The following is a 22,255-nucleotide window of genomic DNA, read 5'->3' as shown; positions in this document are numbered from 1 at the left end:
CGCAGGGATTTCACTGACTATCTAGAGTCTACCCCTCCATTTGTGCGTCGTTGGTCTGAAAAGCTAGTTCATACAGAGACAAGACACCTAGAGAAATACCTTCTATTAGATAAAACGGGTGAGGGAAGGGGCAACAACTGCCAAGAAAACAACTTGAAGTATGCCTTTTAAATACAGAAAAACTGGTCACTAGCCACATAGCAACATCTGTGCGAACGTGTAACCGTTCAGCGCGTGTAACCGAGGAGCACATCCTCCCTTCTAAAGAAACTAGGCAGCTTCTACCTGAATTCGTGCAGAGAGGAGGCCACCTCCGTTACAAAACGGGTCAACGGCCAGGTTTATAACTAGTTAGTAAATAAACTTCCACCAAAACAGTGATACAGAATATGCACGTGTCGCTTGCAGGGATCCACAATCAAGTAGGCAAAAGTCTGTTCGTGGCTTTTGCTTGAAGGGTAACACAGGCCATTATCATCCTGAGAGGAAGTAATAAAAACAGTATTAGCAACAACATAGACACCCATGAGAGAATTCATAAAATCTGAAATGTAGTTTTGTTCCAGTTGTAACAGCTTATTTTGTGGCAAAATAGAATAAATACGCCGTAGATTATTTAAGCAGCACTATGTCTCCATGAGTATCCCAACACTAGGAAATGCACAGTAGTTCTGTCTGCATAGTTCCAATCACCTTGAGGTAAATGTAATATTAATATAAAATGTAAAATTAAACATGTACACATGTTTTTACACAATTAGAGCCTAAAATACAGATGATAAAATATACAACGGTCCAATCATGTTTCCTTTGAATGAGAAAAAAATTGGAGAACTTTATATTGATACATAAACCTATTCTATCAGTAATTCTGTCTCAACATTTGTTAATGCATCTGTTCAGTTTCAATTATTTGCATTTAAGGAAAAATCTCATTAACAACTTCGAACAGTTCTTGAAAACATTTTGTGTACCAGTCTCCTGAAAGGGTTTGAAGGGAATCTAGGCACCTAGCTCCAGAACCCTCATTCTGAAAAAACATGTTCAGTTGACAATCAACACAAGAACTGGGCTCTTCAATTTAACATCCCACGTCTGCCCGTGTCAATAAAAGCTTCAGCACTGACGAGGCAGCGCAGATTGACATATGCTTCAAATCCAGTAGGGATCCAGAAACTAGATGGGGGGATTTTTGGAGTGTTGATATATTTTTTTATTCAGTCAGTCTGGCAATTGAGTGTCTGAAAGATCAACAAATATGTAGCTGACACCTCCTTTCTTTTAAAACACATAACAGTTTCCTCCTGCTCCTCAACACCTCTGTACAACAGCTGAAAAGATGTAGGTTCTGTTCCGCTTTTTTGCCTGAGGGAAATTGCTATATTGCATATATTGTCCATTTTCTCGAGGAAAATTTTAAACTCCTGGACTACAGACTATTCCAGACTAGAGGCACATCTCTCACATTCTTTTGTTGAAGCTGTCTTCCTTTGTGTAAAATAGTTCATCTTTTTTTGGACCAAGAAAACATGAAAATTGTAGCTTCTCTCAGTAGTTAAGGCAGTCAGCTTAGGAGGAAAAGGTCTGGGTTCCAATTTCTGCTCCAAGGAGCATTCGTGAATTTTATCCGGTAGCTGTTACTGGTACCCCATTTTCTATTCCATTATTTCAAAGAGGATGAACCCCCTACTGTATGTTCTGGTGTCTTCCTTTGGGGAATTATTCAAGATCATAAATCTTAAGATAAGCACCACCATAAAAGCATCATTTAAGACAGGTAGAGATTTGATAATGTTTATTCACAGCATTTTCCAATGGTAGTCAAATGCCGCAAGCTAAAAATAGCATTCTGTTTTTAAGCAACGCAGCATACAAGCCCTGTAGCTCCCATTTTAAGATGCCTAGCTCTCTTCGAGTGTTTTTTAGGGACACATGTATCAAACACTGGATTTTCAATTGCAGTAAGGAGAGCAAACTTTAAGATTTTACAGTACTCGGCATCACAATGCCTTTGGAGTTTGATCCAAAAATGACCTAAGCTCATGCACAAAACTGAAAAAAAGCAAGAGAAGACCAACATCAAGATGTGATTGCTTGTTAAACTTTTTTCCCATTTCTACTAAAGATCCCGTTCCTGCAGTCCTTATGGAATTGGCCGATGCTGGTTGAGGTTTTGACTGCTTAAAGGCAATGTTAGCACACTAAAAATTTGTTCAACAACTCAAGAACAAGAACGAGTTAAGTTCTGGTGATGAGGCATTTCAAGAAACTTGAGAAAACACCAAACCTGGTATCAGGAAAATAATAAATATAATTAATTAAATGAAAAGAGTTCTTTGATTTATCTGAATTAGTAAAAGAGGTCATAAACCCCTTAAAATACTTGAGCATAAAGGCCCTGGAATTTAAACAGAGTTTCTCTGTTTTTTAGAGCAACAGGGTGCGTGTACACAAATTAAGAATCATACCAATTCCATCTGCAGCGTGGACTTCAGTTCAGACGTGCAGGGGGTGTAATGATTGATTTACTGATGTTAGAGTAGGATCATTTTATTTTTTCTTTGTAGGAACATAGATAATCAGCTGATGATTTGAGAGTACATATGCATAGCATAATGCATAGCATAATACAGAAATAAAGATACTGCTGAACATCTCTCAAAAGTGGATCATTTAATCAACTTTTTTTTTTTTTTTAAAATACTTTTTGAGTAAACTATGCATCACACTGATTTCCAACGCTGCCTTAGTTCCAGTTCAGGTAAAGAAAATTCTAAAAATATCAGTTAGCACCCAAATATTTCAGTTGTAACAAGATTTCATTACATGCAGCCCCAAAGCTCTCATGGGTATTTAGAGTTCAACAGAGTACTTGGTACAAAGATTTAAATATATTTATCTTGTGATGCCCAGGTCTATAGAATCTTGATGCTAAAGAGATTTTCCAACATTTATAACTCCACCTTAATACCTTGGAATACTTACATCTTTAATAGTGTGCTTTTTTAGCTATTGTTTCCAAAACAAGGGCTTCTTAGCCACAGCTTAAAAACCAAATAAAGAGGGATTGTGTCAGGATGGTGTTATATAAAGTTCTTAATTCCTGACTCCATTTGTATTTGTGAAAATATATATTTATTTGTACATTTATGAATCCAGCTTGCAAAAATGCATGTTCTTCTAGCTTCTCAGCTGCTCTTCAAGTCATTTTTACCAGAACAGTTGTTATTATTTATGTCATGCTAAGAGAGTATGTCCATTTCTTTCAGATAGAAACCAAGAAAACATGGCTTAAATATTGTCAGCTCAACTGACACACTCTTCAGTTATTTACCAAATGAATTCAGAAACTAAATCTATTGCAGAAATATAATTATCTCTTTGAGAGAAACTTTTCATCATAAGCAGAAGACATTTGTGCTCCAGTAGGTTCCATTCCTGTCATTGCCAAGTACAGTTTAAAGACTTCTGACCCACAGAGCCATCAAACCATCTGGATACACCCATCTAAGCTTTCTCTACTCTGAGAGAAAATTCTTCAGGATGTTTGTTACTGGAAACCAAAATTTCAGAATTCTTCTTCACCTCACAAATTTTCAGAATGTGCAGTAAAGGCCAATTTTCTCCCAAGGCTACAGAGAGGATAGCCTGCTCTGTATTTACACTGGATTTTCTTTTGTCCATCCACTTCTTTGTTTTCAAAAAGTTGCCGAAGTTTGTCTTTTTTTCTTTTACTCTTTTTTAATACTGATGATATTTAATGTATGGCAAAGACAGTTAGGGGAGCTCTTAAATATCATGCACCTGCCTACACGTAGAAATCTGCACAGTTCACATCAATACATTTCATCCAGAGACAAGAGGAAACTAATAACAGAGGAACATCAAGTTAACAGGGTTTTTTTTTTTTTATTTTTTATTACAGTCTGCAGCCTAGTAGAAAGGTAAATTTTGATATACCCATAAAGTGCTTATTTTCAAAAACCTTTCAAAAGCCTTTTATGAATCACACATAGTATTTAAAAGATGATGACCCCCAGATGAACAACTGGGCTATTGGCAATTTACAGGGAAGTTTGTGCAGTCTGAAATGACATCCACTAGTTCTTTTGAAAGTGAGTACATTATCTGACATTTCAGTATTACATATTCTGGTTACTCAAGAAGAATTTGGAGTAGTTCATCCTACTGTAAAAAGTAAATGACAGATATGCTGAATCTAGTAAACATGAAGCCAGTTCTCCAACTTATCTTGATGGTAAATGTATGATTTTGCAAGAGAAACAGATAGGAATGAGACTTGACAAGGGAGGGGAAAAGAGGTTAGCAGTCATCTCACCACCTCAACCTTTTGTATACTAAACTTCTTTGCAGTCTTTACAGAAACAGATGCAATACAAGTTCCTCAGAAAGCTCTATCAATGTTTCCAAAAACAGAACTATACAAAGTAGAGAATGGATTCTTAATCCTTACTACTATCCTTACTACTACCTCGCGTAGATCTGAAACCAGACCTACTGAGACCTAAAGAAATGGTTTTTTTCATAAACTAGTTTCCAGATGACTATTGTGACATCAAGTGTAATCCAGTAAGCCTATTTTTAGTGAGCTACCAAATAAAATGTTAGTTGATGGTTATTGATGAAGAGTTAATAAAGACAGGAAAGCAGGATGAGATCAGGAAAAGAGTTCATGAATAAAAAGTGACAACAGCTATGGAAAAATAACCCTTTAAAGTGGAATTTTATGCTTTCTTTGTATAAACGGCAATTCATTATTTTCATGTTATGCATGTTACTTCCGGTAAAATCCTGTATCAAAAAATGATTAATACTCACATATGCAGACACCCTGAAGACTGTAGAAGTAATACATATTTCTTTAGTTTCAGGATTCTTTTGAACACTGAAATACAGGGGAATAATACATACTCAATATGTACACTGATATGTACACTGTAGCACTGATTATTAGAATCGTTTGTTTAATAAATATATTTTTAACCTATGCACTGTGTTCTTGCTCAAATTTGATCAAGTTCAAATTAAGTTAAAATTCAACTTATGTCACATTGACCATAAAAAGGTACATTGACCATTGTTAGATAACGTGAATATTATGACATTTTACTGAAAAGTATTGTATGTATCTAGTCATCTGACTTGGTTTCGCTGATTTCAGCTACGAAATCACAGCAATATTACCCAGGCTTAGATGACTCCAATCTAAAGTTTGCATTTTGACAGCTATGAAAAGTTATTAAGCTAAACATTTTGTAAAAATATTTTCACATTTTCCTTGAGAAAAAAACCTGTAAAATGAACTGCATCTTTAATACAGACTACAAGAAGTAGCAGCAGTACTGGTGAAGAAATGCAGACTTTAGCTCATTTTTAATTAATATATAATTACAGTTTAGGTTCATTCATCCTCCTTTGGAATGTTGTATATATAGAGAGCTATGCAATTTAGGACAGTATCAGTTCTGAATTTTTATATTTCTAGACTGTATTTGTTGTGAAGACTGTCATTTCTTCCATCACAACTACTAATAACACTAAGATAGTACTGAAGAGTATCCAGGCATCTCAACATATTTTGAATTTAAGTATTTTTAAATGTATCATTTTTCCCCAGGTCTGCTTTAAGTGATGCTTACATTTCTTCATAAATTAGATCACATAACTTCTATTAATGTATCTAATTTCACAAATTCCGGTTTACCTTAACTCACTGTGGAGCAGTTGAGCCTTATAAATTCCATACTTATACAGTTCCAAGAAATGCATAGCTCAAAACCTGCCTTGTCACAAACAAGTTCAGTTCCCAGGAAAGGTCCCGATACAGCCAAGTTGCTAGAGGATGCAAGTTAAACACAGCCCAGTTGTACACTGCACCAGCTCCAAGCTGCCTGTGACAGCAGTCCCCTATTACCACTGCTTTTGCAAAGCTTCTTGTTGTAAGAACAAAGAAAAGCCACATCAACCAACATCATCTTTGTTGATTCAATCTCCCCAACCAATAAAAGAAATTGACTCCCTGATTAACTGATTTCATCTGTAATGACACAGTCATGTATGAATTAAGCCTATACTGTGAAGTTAATCTTTCCTGTGGTGAGTCAGTAACGAGGCTTTCTCAGAAATTTTTGTTGCAACTGCCATGTTGATATACTCAACAGTGGATTAAGAAGGCATTGCTGAAGCTGGTACTGGCCCCAGGCATCTGCCTTACACCCCACTAGAGATTACTGCCTTCCCAGCAGGGACAGCTCAACTGGTTCATGACTCAGATTCTGACCACTGCAGTTTACAGACCAGCATATTAAGATAAACTAACATGGGTGTCAGTTTATGCTAACGTACTGGGCTGTAAACTGCAGCAGCTCAGAAACTGTTTAACCATCTCTGCTGAACGAGTGATAACTTTCAGAACAAGGTTAGTGGCAATAGCACTTTCTACCATATATCACCACCCCCAAAAACTACAACTGTATTTAAGTTACTCTGGCTTCATATTCTTGTGCCTGAAAACAATGTTTTCAATTTCTGGTTTCTTAATTTTTATGTTCTATATATCTAGGATACCAAAGTAAGGGGTGACAGAGAAGAAGTTTTCCTATTTATTCCACTGCCTTGAGAAATTTTCCCCTTGTGGTTAGCTTCCTGTAAGTAATTTTTCAGACTGAGTGTTTATTTCTAGTACTTTGGTTAATTTTCAAGGCAAAATAGTGTATCTGCCAAAATCAGATGAGATTCTTCCCTTGCTGACTTGAAAGAAACCAGGAGGTTGCCTTTGACAAGCTTGTTTGATCTATTTCTTTCTTTTTTATTTTTTTCCTATAAAAAAAAAAAAATAGAAATACCTACCTTGTATTTCCTTAAAAATAGTCTTAATACTCCCCTTCGTTATTTCAAATTGTTAACTTCTAAACTATTAATTGAATATGGTAGTTCCTTCATCATTTTGATGTGCATCTATTCTCTTTTTACGAAGGGCAAACTTCCTCATCGTCTCTCAATTCACTTTGGGTTCTATTTATATCTTGACTTTACCGGCAATATTTTATTAGGCTTTCCAAACATTAAAAGAACAACTCAATGCTTACACATAAATTCATTTATTATGGGGCATGGAGATGGCACAGAAGGAAGGAGAAGAGAACAATGACTACGGGATACTACAGCAGCTCTCACTATGGAGAGACACTGTCAGAAAAATCAGGGGTTAAGTAGAGAAGACAAAACTTATCAACAAAGATTCATATATTATATTTCAATTAACAAGTTTTTGTCATGTAAATGTATTCTCTAACTAAACCAAAAATACTACAACAAGGATTTTGAAATTACTTAGGTTACACAGGATACAACATCATGCTAAAATTTTGGATGGATTCAACTGGTCACAGACTAATTACTGCTGGATTACTAGCAGACAAGTTGTGCATTAATTCATTAGGAAATAATTATTACTCTTTTTACAAAGAAGAAAATGTCTGCCATTTAATAATTGTATTTAGAAGTCCCTAGCTATGCTTGTAAAATATCTAGAGCAGTTAACTTCAAAAGATTATTACATTCTCTCATAATAAAGAAATATGCATGGAAATGCTTTAATGAAATGAAAGCTCAAACTTTTTAACACTGTTTTGAACACTAGTGCCTTGGAGTTAGAACTCAGGAAAAGCCAGAAGGCCATCAGAAGTGGAGAAAAGCTCATAATAGATCTGCCACTTCCAGCATTAAAGACACTTTTATGGGACTCTTCATGCCAAGCCTCTTTTCCATAAGAAAAACTGTTACAGGACCAAACAGTGGTGGTTTATACCTCTGTAACCATATCATGATGAGATTAAGTTCATCTGTGGGGGCTAATTTTTCAATGCACATCAGACAGCAGCTGATAATTCCTGTACTATCTATTTGTTTTACACAATCCTTCTGAGCCCTGAAGACATAAAAATTAAAGCTGTACACTTTACAGAATTTTTTAATACCATGAAAAGTTTTACTATCACTTTACGAAGAGTAGAATGCAATCCAAGATGAAAAGAAACCAGATGCAGGATAGTAGTCTAGAAAAGAAGAATTTAAAGAATAGTTGGTATTCAACAGGAATTTGAAGGTGAACTGTTTGGTAAACAATTTAAGAGACCACTACTTTCATTTGCAGTTGTTCACTGAAATTAAAAGGCCATAAGAAAGTAGTTTTCATTGTTTTATTTTCTGATGTAATTCATGCAAAATTGAAGTAAGTAACACAGTGCACAGTATGGTCTAGAAATCATAAATTAAGTCAAGACTGTGGCATGAGTGTCCCTCTTCAGAGCTGCATTGCTTATCCTTTCACTGGCTTTTTCTCTTTTAAGATAGTAGTAACAAAACAGCAACATCATTTTGGATAAACTGACGGGAGGGGGAAATGAGACAAAGCAGGAGACAAGCATGATTGTGAAGGGGGAGGGAAAGTCTGGAGTGTCAAGACCAAAAGCATTTCTCATAGGACCAACAGAGAACTTGATATCAAAGGAGAAAGATAAAAGATTTAGTTAAATTGTGAGTTTCTTTTTCAACTGCTAGTGAGTGTTAACACCAGCTCCACTGGCAGTGAGAAACCAGCAGGCATTTATAGGCACAGAAATGGAGAGACATATAGTAGATAAATACTGAAGATCAGTTATGTCACGTGAACTGAGTAGATGCACTTCAGAACTTCAGAGGATAGAAAAGCAAGCTGCCAAAGGGGAAAAAAACAACCAACCAAACAAGCACCCGAACACCAAAAAACATAGGAATGGATCTTGAAAAGTTATCTCCTGATATTATATAGACAGAAGTAGCACACACAAGAAAAATCACAACAATATATAAAGGGCCAATAGGAAACCGGTTGAGAGTATAGAAAAAGCAAACTTTGAAAGCAGGATGAAATTGTGCAGAAGATTTTGGCAGATGCTTTTTTTTTTTTTTTTCAGTAATAAAAACTACTTGACATACTGAATTTTACATCAGGAAAATGAAAAAGAAGGGGAAAAGGCTTAAGAGGATAAGAAGTTAAAGAAGTGCCTTAGAATAAAACTTGAACATGGTTAGGAGAAAACAACAGCAAAAGGAAGCAATAAAGTGAAGAAACTGATTGGATTTGTGCTTTGTCCTGGGTCAGTTCAACAACACAAGAGCAGAAACAGCTGTATTCAATGCAGAGTCAACTAAGGCCAGGGATTAGAGTAACAAACAGCTTGTTTCAAGTGCAGATTTAAACGACTTAAAAGAAAAGGGAAGGTAGAGCTGAAGCACTGATGGATCCTTTTATGTCATATTCTGTATTTCTGAAGAAGCCACTTGATTTCCATCTATGTATGATATGAAAATATCAAACCTAATCACACCAATAGGAAATCTCTGGTGACTAATCCCACTATTCAAATGAATACGTGCAGCAATCTAAATTCATTATTGCTAAAATATCTTCTTGGAATATTAATAACACTCAATTTCTCTGTTTCAGTGGTTTCTCTAAAATTATCAACTGTTCTACCACTACTTTAATAATTTATTTTGGATGACCTTCGGAAAAAGCACATGGCTAAATCAACTCGCATCCTGAAAAGCACTGTCCGTTAGAAAATATGAAAGCTGCCTAGAAGTTATTAAAGATTTGTAAGCTTCTTTGGTTAAGTATTACAGAAGATTCCAAAAACCAGGACAATATTTTGTTTTAAATATTTTGTTTTGATACAGCAATCTATACACAAATGCTATAGAAGTAAAGAAATATTCAGGTGATTAAGAATGACCGGGACTAATACTTCCACTGTACCTTTGATTAGACATATAAATTTTACTCTTAAGTTTATCCAAAGACATTTTAAGAACAGACTTCATGGTGAATACATCTTACATGATTTTTTTCCCAATATGCTTGTGTATAATCTTAAAATAGGAGATGAAATAACAATTGGTTATCACACCATTCCAAATAGAGCTGAGAAGGAAGACAAATATCAGTTCCTACTTCAAGCAATTTGAGGCCTTTGTAGCATACATTGTAGTGCAATACTTAGTGTCAACATTATCAGAGTTCTTGTACTATCTCTCATTTCAGAGGTCTGCGACTGTTTTCCATTATTCAGGTTAATAATATTCTTTATACTATCCCATGAGTACTTATTATATGAGTGCCAAAATGTAACATCAAATTTTAGTAATATCAGTGGTCTTCATATTACCATTAGCTTAGCTAGGAATGAGTCTTTTCATAACCAATAACTACATTCCATTTCACACTAGCCAGGAAACAAGAAATTTTGTCAGTCGGAGCAGTCAGCATATGGATATATCAAAACAAGGCCAAAAATTGCCTTTTTTTTCTGAATTCAGACCTGGCAAATGATATGTGTTAGTCCACTGTGTCATGTTAACAGCCAGATTCTATCACCCTTAACTTTACACTGCAAGAAGTGTATTTTTGAAATTAAGAATGCCAGAAGTCAACTGTATTTAAAAAACAAAAAAAAGCTGGAATAAAATAATAAAATATATACAGAACTAAAAATTTCAACTAAAGTATTTAAATTTTAAAATCCTAAGCCAAAAGCAGCTGGAAAGTAGCCCAAGACTATACATCCAAGACTTAATTGTTGATATTTTATCAATGACAGTGGGAACACAATCAGGTTCCAGTGCCATACCATGTTTTCAGTAGACAATTACAGAAACAAAGATCTTTAAAATGGGAGTGAATTATAAAATGTCAATGTCCATATATATGTAAAATTAAAAAAGTTTTTTGTGTAGGACATGCCATTAAAATTGTATATATTTTGCCATTGAAAAACTATTATTGTTACATGGTATTTTGATAGCTGACGACAAGTAAGCTTGCAGATTGATTAAATAACATCCCCATTTTTGAAGCAGTACTGCACAGTAAATTTACACAAATTAACATAAAACTATCTATGCACAGCACATACATACGCAATTGTATAAAACAGAAAACACTTACCTCACCAAGTCTTTATATAAAGCTTTTGTAGTTTCTAAATATGGGCCAACTACATCTTCAAACTGGCAAAGAGTTCCTCCAATGCAAAGATGCTTAAAAAGACAGAAAAGAAATTCCTTGCGATCCAGTTGACTGAATATGTCATAATGGTCTGAATCTTCCAGAAGCAAAACCTTGTGGAGCAATAAAATAACGAAGAAGTCAAATAGATGAAAATTTCTTATTTAAGTTTATAAACAATGCAACTACTTTGCTGTATGTCATACAGAGTTTACGTCCATATGAAATATATGAACTAGGGATGGAAATAAACAAGTACTTCTTTCTAAATCCTTCTTCCAGTCATGCACTTATGTTCAAAATTTATAGATACAATATAAAGCAGAATCACTGTCAGGTTTGTGCCCAGAAGATGTAAGGGAAGATTTTTCAAGAGTCTTGTTATTCAGTGGTTAATTGTTCATCATGCTAATGAAGCAATCAATAATAAGAAAATAATCTAACTATATTTGCTATGTCAATCACTGCCAATTAGTTTGTCTTTGGTAACTTTGCCTACGTTTCCTTTTTTATTCTAAGTTTAGAGTTATCTCAAATTTGTAAAGGAATCCCAAGGATCTCCCAGAGGAGATCACTCGAACTCACATCATTCTTTACTGCAGACTCTAGTGAGACTTTATCTGTGGCCTGCATTAACTATACATGCTATCCAGCTGCCTCTGAGCGTCTCACCTGCCTTTTGCTGCAATATTATGTGAACACAGAGGACTTGCTAGTTTAGTCCCACCACTCCACACTGGAAGGGTGGACAGGAATTGTAACTCCGTATGTCTACAAGATGTTTGAGTCACATTGGGCAAACTGCAGGTGCCAACCTAGGGAAACTGGTCAAAGCTAGACATGAGCTTAACGCTCTCTGGCCCTCTCTATAACATCATTACACAACCTGAGCAAAAAGGGGTCAGGGCAGCAACTGTTGTTGATGGCCACCTCATACGTATCCCATCCCCCTTTCTTGGTTGAAGGGAAAGAAGTCGGGGCAGGTAGTAAACATGGAGTTTTGCAGCTGAAGGCTGCTCTCTGACACCAGGAGATAGACGGTTTGCTGCCCCCTACAGTCTACCGTCCCAGGGCACTGGGTACTTTAATCGGAAATTTTGATGTTCCTGGAAGATTTTCACTCCCAATTCTTTCTGCCATTTTAGGTCTTACAAGTAGGAATCACATTTATTTCAAACAAATGTGAATCCTTCAACTTGCAAATGCAGACATGCATGATCCTTCCAAGCGAAAGAAAATGGAAAGAGACTTAAACTCCAATGATTTCTTATTTTAAATGTTGCCTCTAACTTTCCTACATCAAATATACTTAATTTTCAGAAAACATTTCACACATACCCAGCTTAGAAATAAATACATAGCATTTTGAACTGCTAGGCTACAAACCACATCTGAAATTCAAACACGAGCTTGAGTTCTCTCCTTTTCCCAGAACTTTACAAGACAGACCAGTATTTCAGGCCACATCCTGTAACCAGTGTCACTGGTTCAAATACATTGTCTTCAAAGGATTTGCCAAGTGCAAATGAGTGCAACTCTATAATTAAGTATTTATGTTGATTATATATACAAGGAAGAGCAAAATCCAGTTCTCCCACACTATGCTTTGCTAACACTAAACAAACATAAGTAAAAAAAAAAATTGGTTTAGCTTATGAAGTCAAAAGAAACACTTATAGTGAAGACATACGTTGATTAAGAGGGTGCCACTGTTAGAGATATTCTTTTTCAGAATAATCTGCTCTCTGACACCTCCACTGGAGTTTAACAAACAGTTTTTACCAGGCCTGTTCAGGAGTTATATTTAGTCCTTTTCCAGTGTTACACTGAAAAATAATTTCCCATTTCATAGTTTCCTCTCCCTTCTTTCAGTGAAAATACATGAAGACGACTTTCCTTAAATGCCTTCGCATATTATATGGTCAGAATTCCTAGCCAGGAACGCTTCAGGATGTAGCTATTGAGTACGTTCAGTTTCACTGACTACTTGAAAGGTTGGGTGAACCCACAGCTCTGGGTATCCTGGGGCCTTTCCATTGGCACCAATTGTTTTTCCCTCCTAGGCAAATGAGTAGCTGCGTTTCCTGCCCCTCACATACCCAAGCACTGACTACTTGAGACAACGGTGGGTAGAAGAAGGTTTTACCTTTTTCTTGCACCTAAAAAGGAAAGATGGACCATCTGGGAAACAGACATTGCTTTCACACATTCAGGCACTGCAGTGCCTCAGTCATTTCTATCACATGGCTATTGATGCCTATTTTTACTATGGAAAATATATATTGTTAGGAAAAAAAAGTACTGAAAAATGTGTCCTTGCAGTACCTAATAAGTACTAAAAATTATAAGAAATTGTTCATTGCTATACTGACCTTCCTTAATTCATCAGAGATGAGAATATCATCATAATAGTCATCATAACATTTCACAATATCTCCAGTTTCTCTAACAACTCCTTCATAGTATAGGCGATCAAAAAATGACATGGAAATCTGTGTACAGGGCACCACTGTAGCTTCAATTTTTGTCACTTTGGAACCTGGAATATATAGGAAGGCCTCACTCCAAGTCTCTTGCAATAAATAAAATAGAATTTCCACATACTAATGGTTTTACAGTAATTTGTAATTCGATGCAGTGTGGAAATAATAAATTTCTCTAAATGGTTGTGTGTGGCATATTCTTTTAAAAAAATACAGATCACATAAGTATGACTCAATCACACAGTCCTCAAAAAACGAAGCAAGCTAAGAAAGAAACAAGTATATAGAAAACACCAAGTTCATCTGAATGCTACCTGCCATTCAGGCCCATGTGTCTGCTCCTCCTGTTGGTAATAGTATCGCCCAGAACAAGTAATAGATGAAACATGAACTCAACATGACATCAGAACACACCCTTAGAAAATCATATTCCACGACTTAAGCCTTAAAGAATCTGTGGACAAATACCAAATCTGGCATGATGAAGTACAAAAGCCAATAGTTGCTAACAGCACCCCACAATGTAAAAACCAAAATGCACACAGTCCTGATAAATTTTTGGTTAAGTATTATATCTGAACTTTTTAAAAAGTTATTTTGTAGCTACTGTGAGATTTACTAACCAGCTATTTCAGAAGATGAAAAAGGAACTATCAGAGCACTTTCTGTATGAATCTGAAGTATTATCTCTGTAATCATTAAGTGAAGTGTATGTTTTACTATACTTTTTTCTGTTTTCTGTGCTTGCAAGTCATCCAAGGCTTGATCCTGTCACTCACAGACATCTAGTGCCATTTGAGATGCCCTACAGTATTTTCCTTGATGAGGTATTAGTCCATAAGGCTATATATCTTCTCTATATACAGTTCTACATCTACAAATCTGTATGTGTGCTGTTGGATAACTTATGGCATCCCAAATAGCATCAGACTCCATGTTTAAGAAGCTTTGGACTCAGTCCAGTTCCATCTGCTCACTACAGTCCAAGTGTTCAGACCAAATGTTAGAACATATTCTCTACTCATTTCCAAGTCCCCCTGAACACCCTTCAGAGGGCTTCTGAATAGGAGAGCGTGAGTGAACATGAGCACAAGTGAGCATGCAAGACAAGGGCAGTATGTCTTGGCAGAGGCAATATTCACAGCATTCCAGCTTTCCATGAGTTTACTCTTATCTTTTCCCCTCTGTAGGTTGCTTTGATGGGAAACTGGTCAACAACATCACAAAATCAAAAGGCTTTTGAACATACAATTAAAGATAAAATTAAGTCGTGTCCGGAAAAACAGACCTAAAGAATCACTAAAGACTAGCATTTAGGAAATGTCCAAATTTCACTCTAGGTGACAGTATTTCAGGAACAAAAACATGCCAAAAAGGGGTATATGAACCATGATGCTTCCAAGAGCAGCTATCATTTAATTCTGATCCTAATCTTTGCAAGTGTAGCATAATCTAAAATTTCTCTTGCCCCCACACTTCCTAAAAGTCTTTGGGATTTCTTCCATATATTATTACATGAAGATTATTTATTCATGGGTTAAGTAGGACTGGCATTTTGGTATCTAAACCCAAGCAAACTGTACCACCTACCTGATCAACACTAAAAAAAAAAAAAAAAAAAAAAAAAAAAAAGAGAAGTTACAAGCTGATGGCTTGAAAATGTGTCTACTTAAACTAAAAATACTGGCATTAAATTTTATCATTATTTTACTGGGTCAATGTGATGTAAAGAAATTTGGCTATAGAGAAAAGCTTGGCATTTAATTGCTTGGCTTCACATCTACATACTTTTTATTAAAGAAAGGGTTTAGGACATTCTCCTACCTGTCCACACAGTGACTATCAAAAAATAATCACATTATGTAACCAAAATCACAAGTCAGAAAAAACATGACTTACAGCCTCACAACCTAAGAAAAAAACCCAGAGTAATATTTATTTATTTACTTATTCATGTTCTGTCCTACCCCCTCAACTCCAAACTCCTCTAACTTCTAATTCTCCAGCTTCCTTTCACAGGGTTTTTTTATTTTATAATAATTTTTATTTTATTACTTAGTAAGAACTAAATAAGGCTCCAGTATAGAATTGTTTTTTAGAGACCTATGAATCAAAAACTGAGTCAAGACTAGTAAAAGTCAGATGTTAAATGACTTGATAAAAAAGAGACATCTTAAATTTTCCTAGTTATTGAGCTCAAAGCATAAGAAATTGAGCTCCATATAGCCCTTCAAGTTGTTATGATTTTACTGGGGGAAGGGCAGGAAAGGAGACACACTCCTGCTCTGAAAAAATATTTTATGAAAACTTTCAACAGATAAAAAAAAAATCAAGAGCTTTGTAATCTATTCAGTAGTTGAGAAAACAAAACTATAAATGGAAAAGTTAAATATACTGGAAGCTCCTATTCTCCATTTGAGAGGTGAGGTTTGAAATTGGAGATTCAGAATTTCCTGGAAAAGAGTGACCAGCTTTAATAACACTGTAAAACTGAGCAATAAAATAGGAAGAAGAAATGCCTTGACAGCTCTGCAAGTAGAAAACAAAGAGCCGAGAAGTACTGAAGCAGATTAAGCTTCTTTTAACAGCTAGCTCTGGAATATCTATAAAGTGCTGCCAATATACTTTTAAATGAACACATTTCATATCTAGTATGGGGCAAATAAACCCTAAATTAGGTATATTTAGAATTCCTCCAAAGTTTAACAAAGAATTTTACCTCAGGGAAACATCTTGCAACTTAGTATTTACAGAACAGTTTATACAGAACATACATCTGTACTAAGAAGATGGTATTTCAAAAGTTAAAGGTGCAGGCTGATGATTTATAGGTTCAAATAGCATCTAAAACTTTTGCAAATGATAACCCATAGCAGTAGTCTAAAAACCTGCTGATTTAAGATTACTTTCCATATTTTAAAACCCCATTCAAAGACAGCAATCATTAGAGCTTCGAGTACATACAACTCAAGAATCTTTCTTAGGCAAATACTAAATTTTTATTTACACAAAGAGACAGCAAACCTACCCATTTGAAGATAATTTTTTGAATGTTAATTGAGCTTAAACAGATACAGTCCTGCCTCCCCAAGACTGCTGACAGGTGTAAGGCCAGTAATGTCTCCAAGGAAAAACTACTATTTAGTTTTCATTGCAACTATTTAGAAATACAAGACTCAAGACATAAGCTGTTATGCATCAAATTTGTTCCTTTTGCTGCTTCTGTTTTAGAAAGCTGAGAGTAACAGATGAAAGAGGGGCTTAAAACACATGACAGAACTATCAGGTACTCTGTCATGCAGCCAGGAGAGCAGAAAAAATATCCCTACTACAATAGGCGAAAAAGTGTGGTATGAGAGTAGGTAATTAAGTAACTGCCTGATCAAATGAAGCAGACTAGACAATATCCTTGTGTATTGTTTACCTAAAATGTTATATTTCAAGTAATGTTAAAGCTGGAGTCCTTGAGACAATGTACTACTGTGGGATTCTACCAGGATTCCCAACACATGGGGGAACTGAGAAGAGAGGTACATGTTGTGTTCCTTGGGGACCCCATGTTTTACACCACCTTTTGATCTAACAGATGGAGACGATTACGATCTGGTAATATTAAGGTGAAGATGAAAAGCAGTCAAGAGAAGAAAAAAGTTAGACAAAGGAAAAAAAAAACTTTTAGAAACAGATTTTAGGAAAAGGAGATAGAGAAGTAACAGACAAGAGGTAGAGACAAATATGAAAGGGAAACCACACCCACTGAATTAAAAAGAAAAATGAACTCTTAGTGAGAAGGTAAAAAGAGACCACAGCCTGGAAAAAGACAAAAGGATTATGAAAACAAACTCTTTTGTAAAGTCATATAATATAATTAATAATCTATTCTATTCTATTCTATTCTACTGACATCTTTCTGTAGGTCCATAAATACTTTCTGCCCCAGCTCATGGGGGGGCACAGAAGGGAGGTTTTTCCAAACCTGTCTAAACACCACTTATTTTATGCATCCGAAATAACTCCCCATCTGCAGAAAAAAACCTAACGTTTTTGTTTGCAAGAGAATAAATACAGCATTTGAATCAGCATACATTATGCAATTGTCATCATATTTAATAATAAGCAAAATAAGTCCAATTTTCAGTATTTTCTTTCAAGCACAGTAACTTGGTTTTTATAGTTACTCCAGAGTGATAAGTAAATGATATATCTGGATTACTATATTGGCATGTCTGAAGAAGCAAATACTAGAAGATGATATTTTACCTCCTCCCACTCAAAGCTAATTCTTACTATATTTTCAAAAAATGCACATGAAGACTAAGTATAGAAAAATGTGCCAACATTCCTCACCAAAAATAGGCAAAGAATGGGAAGATGAAATTTTAAGAGCAAATGGGGTATACCAGCTGTTCAGGATTTAGAAAAGGAACCCTTCCAGTCCTCAGAACAAAATGCATTACTTCTGTGCTGAGGAAGATTGAGCAGAATCAGGAGTTAAGCCAGGATACCTGGCAAGTGACTCTCCGCTCCTAACACAAGGTATGTAACCTACTGACCTTCACTACAGGGACTGGCAAGTCACAGGCTAGACAGATGGCCAAAAAAAATTCTTGCCTAAATCAGGAAAAGTTTTACCCATGGTTTGAAATACATTTATTTTCTTTTTGCTTGCCACAGTGAAAAAGAGGTACCTGAAAGGGAGCTTGAGATATTTTTTGCATCTTGTATATTTCATTTAACAGCCGGATACAGTGTTTGGAAAATGGAATTTGCTGACAAAAAGGTGGCAATGTCTAGTGTCATTGTATATAGTAGGGAAAATCTATGTCAATTCCAGAGAGTTGAAATGGAGAAGTTAGAAAATTCCCAAAGGCCCATTAGATATTTACACACAGTAAAGTATTTGCAGACAAACCAAAAGAATTGAGGACTTGCCACTACTCCCTTTTAAAACATTCCTATTAAGGAAAATCACTTTGGTGATATCAGAGTTCACATTATGCATAAAACCCCATTACATTAGCACATGCAATTTCCATGAAATTTTGTGTATTGTTTACATAATCAAAAATACAATTGCAAAGCGGTGCCATAAAATCATGTGCTGTTTGCTTTTGGTCTTCCTCCTTTAGTGTCACATCTCCATCTACAGACATAATCAAGTGTTATAATATGTTAATGATATGGAAACAAACTAGAATTCAATGCTATGCTACAACTGCAACTAGAGCAACCTATCACATGGCTCTATGCACCCAGATCACTTCTGTGGTGCAGACGGCGTATTTACACAAGCTCAGGGCTGTGCTATATCTAATCTTCTGTTCTCTTGTCTTTAATTTGTAACAGAGCAATAATCTCAGATCTGTCTTGAGTAAGGTGGTTGCATCTATAGAAGAGTGTCTTTCTCCAAATATTATCTGAATAAGGTAGTACTATAATTCCACAATTAATGAAGTTGATTATGTCTGGATACATGATCATGTGAACTGGATGTCACGGACCATTTAAAAACACTTCTAGTAGTTTGGTTTATGGATCAATGCAGGGATCAGGAAAAAAAAAGTGTAAAATGTGACAAATTAGTAGCAAACTAGGTAAGAATCTTTTCTTATTATTTAGTAAAAGAAGTCATTCTTTAAGGTACTTCAACCAGGTATGTGTATATGAAGTGTCATTATTACGAAATGGTAGAGGAAAATAGTTACAACACAGACTTTTTTATTTAAGATTAATTTGTTCTAAATTTACCCAATGTAGTCCATTGTCCTGAAGCTGAGAGCAACTTTAAACTGGAGTTGACATTTTCATCATTAAAAAATGCCTATAATGTCCAAACAAGAGAATATAAGTTAATGAAATGAAACATAAATTCATCACTTATAGTGCCTTGGACACTTTTCAAGCAAATTATAAGGATCCAGTTAGTAAGTAGATTCTGTACAATCTTTCAGTTTGGATACTAAATATCACATCACCAGATATATGTTCTTGTTAACTCTGTGTAGCCAGTGTCTTTTATATATTCAAGATATATTCCGGTACATATTTATATATGCAGTATTAAGCTTTTATAGTAAAGCACTTTTAGTCCAAGAACACACAAACAGGTTGTATGAAATCTTTGGAGATACAGAAAAAGAAAGAAGAGATGAAACAATTCTATCTCTCCATGCAATGTTGTTGAAGTAAAAAGTGAAATGCTAAGTATGATTGCAAAATTTACATTTTGTAAATAAATTTGAAGCTTGGAGAAGTGTAGAGACACACAATAATTATTAAACGGATACAGAAGAAATCCTTAAATTATTGAAGGGATGGAGAAGATGTTCCACAGTAAGATTTGAAGCATTCAATCTTATGGATTTATAAATTTAAAAAGGGAGACATGCATAGTAATATTAGTAGCTGACAAGCTTAAATGATAGATAAGCCAATTAAGAAAACCCACACTTATGTATATTTATACAAGCAGAGTGAATAATAATTGAAGGAGCTACTAAGAAAATGATGGGTTTTTCAGTCTCTGCATCACCAAATCTCTTTACCACTTCTCTGGGATAACAAGAGATCAGACTATATAATGTAATGATCCCTTTGTTCTCAATTAATTCACAGCTACTCAGAGCTCATCCTTTCATAGTGATAGTTTTACATTTTTAACTCAAAAGATCCAAACATTGAGAAGGTAAATGCATATTTTGTAAACTTCAATCATTTTAAATGTTTATCAGTGGAAGATGAAATATTGGTGTACTTCTGTGTGAATTTCTTTAAAATACAAACAGGCTGAATTCTTTATTCAGGATAACAATATAAAGCAGACATACATCAAATCAAAGAGTTGTTTTTAAAACAACAGATGTAAAAAACACACTGTTTTTAAAACCACAGATTATTATTTTTTTCTGTCTGCAAATAGATGAACAGATTTGACTTTGCAGACAGTAAAAGTTGAGGGGACAAAATCAGCAAGTCTTGAGTCTCAAAAAGCTGAGAGCCCAAAATTCCAGTATAAAGCAATGGTATCCAATAAATTTTAAAATATTTTATTTTCAGATATGTGGTGCATATGCACGTCTAATTGCACAGTGTATTTACTGTGACTTAGATGTAGTGGCTGTGAGCAAGAGTACCAACTGCATGTACCCTGTTTAGTCTCCCCTGGGTGAACTTCCCAACATTAAATGTAGTGATCCAGTTCAGATTCCCATTCTTGGGAATGTTGAATGACTAAATTGTTCCCTCTTGCAACAGAGTAGCATTAGTACAGATTGAAATATTTTTACTGAACAATACAGTTAATTTACAAAGAATTGAGCACCACACCTAAATCACCTACTTCCCAGGAAACAGCAGTCAAACAGCGTGTTAACACTGCTACAATGTTTGACATTGTGCAGTTTTCCAATAGCTATAATTTCATGGAAAAAAAGTCAACTTAAAATATAAAGGACTTAGAACTACCATAACAAACTCATCCTTTTGATAGGGCTTAAACTGCTGGTCAAAACTGAATGCTTGTGCTGTGATCCTGCCTTGTATGGACCTGAAATGGAAAAATAAGATTAAATCTTCTGCAGATATACTAGGTACTTATTCACACTGCAAATTTGCCTAGGTACACTACATAAAGTCCTATTCTGACTAATAATTACATTTTTTTCTTTTTCTTTACTTTTAATTCTCGCTTATAACCGCCTCCCTCGCCTCCTTGGAGGGGTGGGGGAAGCACAACCGCTGCTCGAGCAGCATCAGAGCAACGCTCTGAAGCTGAAGTAGACCTTGTCTAACTTTAGAAGACAAGGATAAACGCCTTGCACCTTCAGAACATGCGTTTTACGTGCCTGAAAAACACCGAGGAGACTCCCAATTAAAGGTAAGGGAAAAAAAAAAAAAAAAAAAAAAAGAAAAAAAAAAAAAAAAGAGACACGGACGCGCGGCCACCAGAGCGGGAGCCCTGAGGGCGCGGTGCCGGCTCCAGCCCTCGGCACCGCCCGCCCTCTTCTCTCCCTCCCACCCGCCCTCATCGCTGTCCGCCACCCCCAGCGAGGCGCCTCTCGCAGCGGGCTTTCCCCCTCCCCACCATTTGAGGAGTCTGTCCCCGATGTCCCTGTCCTGCAGGCAGGAGAAAATTTTCTGGGGCAGGGAGTGGAAAACGAAGCCCGCCGTGCCGCGCCGCTCCCCGGCCGACATCTTCCAGCGCCGGCGGCGGCGGTGGCGGCGGCGGCTCGGCCGGTTGCCGTGGAAACGGCGCCGCGCAGGCGGGGCTCTGCCGGCGCGCACCCGCCGCGCGGCTCCGCCCCGCTCGCGAGCGTTCCGCGCACCGACGGGACCGCCGCTCGGCCCTTCCCCGCGGGGGCAGCGGGGCGCCGCCGTCCCCCTTCTGACAGGATTTCTTTCATTTTTACCTGTAAAACCCCCAAATGAAACGTCAGTCTTTTTCCCCCTCCCCTCTGCTTCTGTCTATGCACCGGGAAAACGCAGGTTTGCCGAAGGAGGGCCTAGCAGACCAGCACGCAAAGGCAAGGACTGCCGTTGCTGACTTAATCTATGCTACCCCCCAGTAACATAATGCCAAAACAAGTTCTGAAAAAAGCTGAGTTATGAATTACGAGGTTCTAATGAATCAGGGTTGCCTCTTGCTTCTCAGGGTGTTGAGCCATTTGGGAATAGCAAGGCCATGCTTTCAAGCTCTTCCCAG

General features: G+C 36.3%; 1 protein-coding gene across 2 annotated transcripts; it reads right to left on the bottom strand.

Annotated features, from left to right (window-relative positions):
- Window positions 1–87: 87 nt before the first annotated feature.
- On the bottom strand, window positions 88–21,786 carry CFAP300 (cilia and flagella associated protein 300). Of its 2 annotated transcripts, XM_032991008.2 has the most exons (7): window positions 21,638–21,786; window positions 21,019–21,100; window positions 19,303–19,375; window positions 13,444–13,610; window positions 11,012–11,184; window positions 4,840–4,906; window positions 88–479 (listed from the first exon to the last, which is right to left on the bottom strand). In XM_032991008.2, exons 1-7 carry the CDS (start codon window positions 21,745–21,747, stop codon window positions 348–350), a joined length of 804 nt encoding a protein of 267 aa, XP_032846899.2. In that variant the 5' UTR covers window positions 21,748–21,786; the 3' UTR covers window positions 88–347. The 2 variants fall into 2 exon arrangements, with proteins under 2 accessions (XP_032846899.2, XP_042648566.1); XM_042792632.1 differs by lacking the exon at window positions 4,840–4,906.
- Between the last annotated feature and the right edge of the window lie 469 nt (window positions 21,787–22,255).

This window comes from Tyto alba, unplaced genomic scaffold (genome assembly GCF_018691265.1).
Source record: "Tyto alba isolate M040663 unplaced genomic scaffold, T.alba_DEE_v4.0 Super-Scaffold_2, whole genome shotgun sequence".
Taxonomy (NCBI): domain Eukaryota; kingdom Metazoa; phylum Chordata; class Aves; order Strigiformes; family Tytonidae; genus Tyto; species Tyto alba.
This window is presented reverse-complemented; position numbering and strand designations above follow the sequence as displayed.